This window comes from Musca autumnalis, unplaced genomic scaffold, assembly GCF_047663935.1.
Source record: "Musca autumnalis isolate F117 unplaced genomic scaffold, ASM4766393v1 scaffold_4, whole genome shotgun sequence".
Classification (NCBI taxonomy): Eukaryota; Metazoa; Arthropoda; class Insecta; order Diptera; family Muscidae; genus Musca; species Musca autumnalis.
In genome coordinates this window covers 50513874-50522901 of record NW_027411977.1, presented here as the reverse complement: position 1 = coordinate 50522901, position 9028 = coordinate 50513874, and the positions used below count along the sequence as shown (strand labels likewise).

At 35.2% G+C, this 9028-nt stretch overlaps 1 protein-coding gene across 1 annotated transcript; it reads right to left on the bottom strand.

The window, feature by feature from the left end:
- Positions 1-2331: 2331 nt before the first annotated feature.
- Positions 2332-8394, bottom strand: LOC141402933 (uncharacterized). The gene is made up of 4 exons (XM_073985060.1): positions 8067-8394; positions 7471-7733; positions 3411-3489; positions 2332-3338 (listed from the first exon to the last, which is right to left on the bottom strand). Exons 1-4 carry the CDS (start codon positions 8392-8394, stop codon positions 2332-2334), a joined length of 1677 nt encoding a protein of 558 aa, XP_073841161.1.
- Between the last annotated feature and the right edge of the window lie 634 nt (positions 8395-9028).

Below are 9028 nucleotides of genomic sequence, written 5' to 3'. Positions count from 1 at the left end.
TTTGTCAATTTAAATAATTTTGTTTTCAAATTAAAAGTTGAAAAGCACAGTCGGTCTTCGGCCGACTTCGACGGATACCAAATTAGGCTACACATACAAATCTGTTTTGTCTTATAAACTATTCAATAATTACTTGATGAAATAGAAGATCGCCCATTGGCCGGGATTTGAGACTTCCACCCTTGGAGAGACGCCAACTCCGGCATAATTTGGGACCTTTTGTGTATTGTGGTGTTTGGGTTGATATTGTATTTGGAAATGCACCCCAAATTCAGGCATTAATTTTGGGCACAATTAATTTTTGGGAAATTTTTTGGTGGGGCCAAATTTCCTAGTTTGGGGCGTTTTTGTATTGGGGTCACTTTTCAACATGAAAATCTCCCCAAAAATTGGGATGCATTTTCATTTCCGTTTGGGGTGTTATTTCGTAGGGCATTATTTCTGTACACCAATATTTTTAGTCAGTTCCTTAACTTAAATTCCCAGAAGATATTCGAACAGACCGTAAACTGTACATAAATATAAACTCTGTGGGGGTCTTTTAAATGATTACTTTACTCTAGTGACTGCAACTTCATATTTTGGATTCTCAATGGGTACACACAGAAAAAACTGGCCTCTCTGATATATGTACCAAACATATTTTGCAGCAAACATATATTTGTTTGCAAGCAGTCCCAAACATAACAACGCCTTTCATAAAGCAAGAAAATACTGGTTTTCTGAGAGATTAAAAGAAAACAATTTTGGTGAGTTTTTGTTTTTATTGACTAACAACAACCACACACCACCAAACAAGGCAGAGACAATTTTTTCTGCTTTTTATTTATTGATTCTTTTATTTTATAATATTGTAACTTACCGTTTTTCTTCTAAAGATTTTCACTGTAGTTGTTATCGTCTTGTAAGCGCTAGGTTTATATTCAAGAAATTACAATTTTGTAGTTGCGAAGTATTTGACTATATGAACTTTGTTTTTTCGACACCAAACGCACTGTAGTTTTTTGGTTTGTCGGTTTGTCAGTTAACTAACAACAATTGTTGCGACAGCGGTAGTTGTTGTGTGTGTGTGGTTTGTTGATAAAGTCTCAATTTTATCGTGAGACGATGGTGGGGGTTGTGTTGTGGTTTGTTGATACATTGTCAATGTGATGGTGAGACGATGAGACCGATGAAAATGTAGGGAATAACAGCCCAGCAAACCAATCGTACCAACATCGTAACGAAATCGTAACAATGCACATGCACACAGCTCTTTATTATAAACCAGCATTCCGCAGCTGCGAGAGCCCTGTAAAATATGTTGGTACCCAAACATAAAAAATTGAGATTTGTTACAAAATGTTGCAAACATATATTTGTTTGGACACAAACAAATTATGTTTGGATCCAAACATATATTTGTTTGCAAGCAGTCCCAAACATAACAACGCCTTTCATAAAGCAACAAAAAAATGGGTTTTCTGAGAGATTTATTTTCTATTTTTTATTTATTTATTTATTTATTTATTTATTTATTTATTTATTTATTTATTTATTTATTTATTTATTTATTTATTTATTTATTTATTTATTTATTTATTTATTTATTTATTTATTTATTTATTTATTTATTTATTTATTTATTTATTTATTTATTTATTTATTTATTTATTTATTTATTTATTTATTTATTTATTTATTTATTTATTTATTTATTTATTTATTTATTTATTTATTTATTTATTTATTTATTTATTTATTTATTTATTTATTTATTTATTTATTTATTTATTTATTTATCTATCTATTTATTTAATTATCAGTCCCAAACAAATATTTGTTTGGACCCAAACATATTTCTAACATATATTTTTCTGCGTGTAGGGAAGCTCCATGAAGAAAATGATCAATATTGGTTCATATTTTGGTATGTTCCAATATTTTACGTATTTTGAAGGTTGTACATGCATCGTCCAAATGAAATTATTGTAACACAGTATTTCGGATTCAGAATGGATAGAAAACATCGGTGTCTCATTTGTATTAAGCCTTGTTTAAAAGAAAGCGACATTCTTTAATTAGCGTGGCGCAAGAGCTTAGTACTTTCCTAAACGAAGGGAAAGTAATTGCTCCATCATGGTTTCAATATGCCATAATGTTTTTCTTTATGCATAGTTTCGTTGCGACAGCCTAGTACATATATTCCACCTAATAGAACATCTAAAACTTAAAACAAATGAATATTATTTTATATTAATTATTTATTTAATTATAATAATTTAATTAGTCAATAATATTATTTTAATAAATATTTCTTCTAATAATTCTCAATTTTTTTTTAATTCCAATTTAATTGCGACGGACGACACGACGACGATGGGTCTTGTAACGGTAACCATCAGCGGTCAATTCGTGGGCGGGTTCAGCATCAGCTTGAACGGGAGGCAAGTATTCGTTGGAGGGGGCAGCAACGGGTACAATTTGTTGAGGAGGCAAGTATTCATTGGAAGGCAAGTGGCTGACATCACGACGGTTGCGGCGGTAGACAACGCGACGGTGGGTCTTGTAACGGTAACCATCAGCGGTCAATTCGTGGGCGGGGGCAGCTTCTTCAACAACTTGTTCTACTGGAGCAGCAGCAGCTTCAACAAAATGGGTTTCTTCAGCTGGGGGCAAGTATTCGTTGGAAGGCAAGTGGCTGACATCACGACGGTTGCGGCGGTAGACAACGCGACGGTGGGTCTTGTAACGGTAACCATCAGCGGCCAATTCATGGGCGGGGGCAGCTTCTTCAACAACTTGTTCTACTGGAGCAGCAGCAGCTTCAACAAAATGGGTTTCTTCAGCTGGGGGCAAGTATTCGTTGGAGGGCAAGTGGCTGACATCACGACGGTTGCGGCGGTAGACAACACGACGGTGGGTCTTGTAACGGTAACCATCAGCGGCCAATTCGTGGGCGGGGGCAGCTTCTTCAACAACTTGTTCTACTGGAGCAGCAGCGGCTTCAACAACGTGGGTTTCTTCAGCTGGAGGCAAGTATTCGTTGGAGGGCAAGTGGCTGACATCACGACGTTGACGACGGACGACACGACGACGTTGGGTCTTGTAACGGTAACCATCAGCTTGGGAGAAAGTATGGGCTGGAGCAGCTTCAACAGTTTCGAAAGTTTCAGTTGGAGCTGTGTTAACATATTCGGGAACTGATTCAGACACAGCTATGGGTGGCAAATATTCATTGGAAACATCACGGCGTTGGCGACGGACAACACGACGACGCAAAGTCTTGTAACGATAACCATCGGTATCGGAGAAAGTGTGGGCTGGTGCTGATTCTTCAACTTGATAACTTTCAACGGCTACAGGAGCTGGAGCAGGAAAAGAAACTGGAGCAGGTGCAGTTTCTGCGGCAAAGCTTTCAACAGTACCACCAACATTTGGTGGCAAGTATTCATTGCTGATGTGGGTAGCGGCCGCAGCGGCAATAAAAGCAAACGCAATCAAGAATTTCTGAAGGATTAAAAGTAAGGATAACATCAGAGAATTTGTCCTTGATTACAACATTTTCTAACTTACCATATTTCTTTAACTAAACTCCTGTTAGTTGAACTATGCAAATGTCAATGATACTCTGCTGATGGTTCCACCAAGTTTATATACAAAATGTTAAAACAAACTTTGTGCAGAGAAATAAAGAAAATATAAATGGACCTTTCCCAACATTGTCATTAGTAAATGAATACGTTAAGTAGCTCGATTAAATGGAATCGATGTGAAAAACATTTGGATTTACGACTTCCTATATGAGTCTTTTTTTAAACTGTTTGTTTATGTCTTTATGGGCAGCCATACAAAAGATGATCTCTTCAGTAGAGATAAACTTAACAGCAGCATAACGCAGCAAACTTCGTTGTTAGCCATTCTTCACTTTGCTATTACATTTTCTAGCATATGATTAACGTTCTCTATTTCTATGACGCACGAGCATCTCCAATTTGTACTAAATTGTGTTTGATGGGTTTTCTCACTTCTTCTGTTTAGCAAACATCGTTAATAGGCCAACACTCTTAATCCAAATAAGTCAAAAAAAATAGCGAATGAGATAATTTATGCCCTGTCATAATTCGCACACCTAGCCAAACGTTCATTTTTGCAAAATCTACTTCACACACTTCTTTAGGGAAGCATTAGCATTAACGAATTGTTAAAATGTATTTTTAGTCGTTAAGTTTTAAAGGGGGATTTATAATACCACTTAGTGGTATATTTAAAATATAATAAACTGTTGACATAATTCGACTACTGTTATTCCAACCGTAAGTATAATGACTGGACCGTTGTAAATGTGTAAAGGTAAGGAAAATGAAGCAAGATGTAACGCGAGAGAAACAAATATTGACTTAAAGGGAGAAATAATTAAAAAAATAGTTTTAATTAAATGTTTCTCCAATTGGGATAACTTGCGAAGGCACTTTCAACACACGTTTTAGTAAGGAAAGTGTCTTGAAACACGTTGAGCCATACCCAGCATAGACAATTGGAAGTCTTCAGAAAAAGGGATTCCACTGGATACATTGGGGTATTATCCGGTTGTCCAATGGAGTTTTAAACAAGACACTTCAGCAGGGACGTACGCAGGATTTCATTTCGGGGGGGGCCCAACTTGGCCAAAAATCTTGAAAAATTCAAATGTTGTGTAGCGTTACGTTAAGCTATTTTAAGGGGTTATGGTCACTTATAAGTATCAGAAAAGCCATTTTCATGCATTTTATATAAGAAATCTATTAAACCTTGAGTTACTTTCTAACTTTTTGTTTGTATAATCTTTCTGATGCCCGCCTATAAAGCACTGTTTTTACTAAAGCAGTTTGCGGTACCCACTGTAGTTCGAAAAAGAATAAACCGATCAGCATATATTTTTGTGGGATCATTACTAACCTAATAATCGTGTCCATTATCAAAACGGAATTAAAAAAATCAATTTTTGAAAATTTTGAACAGTTAAAATCAAAATTTCGGTTTAAAAAAACGGACTCCGTCAGCAGTTTTTTAAAGACTCTCTCGGTTAAGCACATGGTTTATATGTATAATAGTCCCAAAAAACATATAAAGACCGGAGCATCCATTTTCGAGCTACAGTGGACACCGCTTTCAAAAGTGCCACTTCGAGGAAAAGACGCTTTTAGATTCTATGCTACTTACAGAACACAATAAATGTTTCCCTTCGAAAGCTAATATCTCCGTAAATTTTTGTCCGATGGACAGGAAAATTTTGGCACATATTCCATTCTACATGTTCGATTTTTCGAATTTTATATGAAATATTGGTACAAAGTATATAAATTCAATATAAAGAATTCATAATATTTAGGATCTTAGCCTAATTTTTAAGAATATCGGCTGCCGTTGTCGTTGCTTTGTTTCCAAATGAAAACATTAAGAAAAAATTAACAGTTTTGGAGATATGGTGCGAAATCTATACAAATTATATTATTTTTAGAAATATTATAAAATTTAAGGTAATAATTGTAGTTTTTTCCAGTTCAATATTTGTCCAAGTATTTTATTCTGACCCTTATCTACAAATTTGCGTCAGAGGTCAGAAGAAGATTTGCATTGGTTTCAGGGACATATTCCCGTGTTGCTTTAAAAAGTCGATAATTAACAATGTTTAGCGGGGGCCATAAAATCCAAGCTAGATCTGACTCAACAAAACGCAACTAGGGCTTTTGTACTTTGGGTCTGTACTTTCAAAAAATCCTCACTTCAAATTGTTTGCACAAGAGTACCTTAAAAATGCTGCATAGTGTTATTTACCGGAAGAGATAGAGTCTGATACCCCGGTTACACTTAACCGGATTAACCAAGTGGGTTTGGATTTCAAATGTCAATTCCATTACGCAAACGTCAAATAAATCCTCTCGAAGTGGGTTAACCCGGCATAAAACTATAGTGTAACCGTACTATGATTCAGGATTATTTTTTTACTTTTAATAAAATGTTAAAAAAGCAGCATTATATTTTTTTCTTAATTGTACGATTAGAAGTTTTTGGACTCGATGACAAACACTTTGATGGACTTAGTTCTATATAGTTTTGACAAATAACAATCGATCCTTATTGAACCCCACTTAATTATTCGCTAATATTCTTCTTCTTCTTTATTTACTCATCCGTTATTCGGATATTGGTGATCGTACAATAATATTTCAATGCTACATATATGCATAATATTAAATACATATTTATAATTATTTGTTGTTACACAATGATGTTCAGCTCCCTGTTCTTAGCGGCATGTAAAAGTGTGTATTCATCATTATAGCCAGTCCATGTCAGGATATTTTTGAGCCACGTTGTTTCTCTCCTACCTCTTCCACGTTTTCCTTCAATTTTTGCCTTAAGTATTGTTTGTAGTGTTTTGTATTTGTTATTCCGTAATATGTGTCCAAGGTAAGATATTTTGCGCTTTTTAATTGTTGAGATTAGTTGTCGGTTCACATGCATCCTTCTAAGTACTTCGTCATTTGTTATTTTTGATGTCCAGGGTATTTTCAGTACTCGGCGGAATGTCCACATTTCAAAAGCTGCCAATTTCCTTTCATCGGAATTTTTAAGTGTCCAGACTTCGGCAGCATATAAGAGGACTGACCAAACATAGCACTTGATAAACCTTATTTTTGTTGTTACATTTATTTCGTGGCTTGCTAATACTTTTTTGTATTTGAAAAACGCATCTCTCGCTATTTCTATTCGGCTGGTAATTTCTTTGGAGTAGTCCCACCGGTCATTTATTAGAACTCCCAGATATTTAAATGTGTGTACCCTCTCGATCTCGGTATTCTGTATAGTAAGCTTCGCATTTCGATGTTCGTTCTTTCTGCTTACGATCATATATTTAGTTTTTTTCATATTAATTTTTAACCCAAACTTTTCACTTATGAATGCCAGCTTTTCTACAAGTTTCTGTAGACCTGATATGCTCCCAGCTAGTAATGTGGTGTCGTCCGCATATCTTATATTATTCACATATTGTCCATTAATTTTTATTCCAATGTTTTCTCCACCTAACGCTTCTTGAAATATTTTTTCTGAGTACACGTTGAATAGTAATGGGGAAAGTATGCACCCCTGCCTAACTCCTTTTGAAATAACAATTTCTTCAGTCTGTTCACCACTGACGTCGATTCGTGCTTTTTGATTCCAATACAAATTTTTGATGCAGCGTAATTCTTTTCCTTGTACTCCAATTGATGCCAAAATATCCATTAATTTATCGTGTTTAACCGTATCGAATGCTTTCTCATAATCAATGAAACAGATGAAAACATCTTTTTGGGCTTCTCGGCAGTTCTGAATTAAAATCTGCAAACAGAATAGAGCTTCTCGGGTACCCATCCCTTCCTTAAACCCAAACTGTGTTTTCCCCATAGCATTTTCGCATTTGCTATATATGCGTTGATGAATAATTTTTAGAAATATTTTCAGTACGTGACTCATTAGACTTATTAATCTGAATTCACAACAACGTTTGGCACAGTTTTTCTTGGGTATGGCGATGAAAGTAGATTTGAGCCAATCTGCTGGGTATTGACCAGTGTCGTATACATGGTTGAAAAGAGTGATGAGGAGTTCGATATTGCTGGTATCTATTAGTTTTAAAACTTCAGATGGTATTTCATCTGGACCTGTAGCCTTTTTATCTTTTAGGGTTTGTATGGCACGTTCTAATTCTAATCGTGTTATTGGTGATCCTGTTAAAGAATTGTTTATATTATTCTCAATAGGTGCTCGTTGGTCATCCGTGAAAAGTTTTTCTATGTAATCTTTCCATATGGTCTTTCTACCCTCTATATCAAATACTGCTTCGTTTTTATCATTAAATATGACAGCGTTAGACTTTCTTCCATACGTCCCAACAGATTCCTTTAACTTTTTGTGTAGGTTAAAGTCGTCATGTATGGATTGCAGATATTCGATTTCTTGACATTTTCTATTTAGTTGGTCATTTTTTGCTGCGCGGATTGCCGATCTTATTTCCTTGTTTATTTCCCAGTATTTTTCATAATTTTTATTTTTATGCTTACTTCTTTCTTCCCAAAGTTCTAGAATTTCGACTGTTATCCAGTCTTCAGTTCTTGCCATTGATCGGTTTCCTAGTGTGCTCTTAGTAACTGTATTTATAATAGTTTTTAGGTTGTTCCACAATAAATCCAAATTGTCTTCATTGATATTTCCTAGTTCTGTGTTTATTTGATGTTGCAGTTCATCCCTTATGATAGGATCGGTAAGTTTTCCGATATCGATTCTCGGCTGGGATTTCTTTTTCCGTGTTAGGGACAGTTTGAGGCGCAATTTTGAGACCAGTAGATTGTGGTCTGATGGAATATCAGCACCTGGATAAGTTGTACACATCGTAACACAGGAATTGTATCTTTTGTTTATTAGCACATAGTCTATTTGGTTTCTTACAATATTTCCATGGTTATCTTGCGGTGATTTCCATGTGTATAATCTCCTGGGGTGTAGACGATAAAATGTGTTCATAATCTTCATATTATTTTCTTGGCAGAATTGTATAAGTCGGTCTCCTCTTTCGTTTCGGTTTCCAAGACCGTATTTTCCAGTGATGTCTTTGACTTCATCCTTACCAACCTTCGCATTAAAGTCACCTAGTATAATATTAATTTCATGATTTTTTGTCATTCTTAATAGTTGCTCAATGTTGTTATAAAATTCCTCGATGTCATTGGCATTTGCATCGCATGTGGGAGCATAAATTTGTATTATGTTGATGTTTATTGGTTTTGCCATTATTTTAAGTAGAATGGCTCTATCTGACAGTGGAACATATCCAGTTATGCATGAGGCTATGTGGTTTTTTACAATGATACATACTCCATTTCTATGAATGCCGTGCTGATTTCCTGAGTGGTAAACAGCCACATTTTCCGTTCTAAAGTCACAGCTGTCCTTCCACCATGTTTCGCTAACACCTAATATGTCTATTTTAAGACGATTCATTTCACTGATGGTGTTTTTAAGTTTT

Bases quoted from the DNA above. Each gene is read 5' to 3' on its own strand.
- LOC141402933 (XM_073985060.1), bottom strand. From the start codon at position 8,394: ATGTGTACAACTTATCCAGGTGCTGATATTCCATCAGACCACAATCTA. The intron at 3,490-7,470 runs GTACTGAAAATA...TTAATCCTTCAG, and splicing joins TAATAAGTCTAATGAGTCAC to AAATTCTTGATTGCGTTTGC. The intron at 3,339-3,410 runs GTGGTACTGTTG...CAGCTCCTGTAG, and splicing joins ATACTTGCCACCAAATGTTG to CCGTTGAAAGTTATCAAGTT.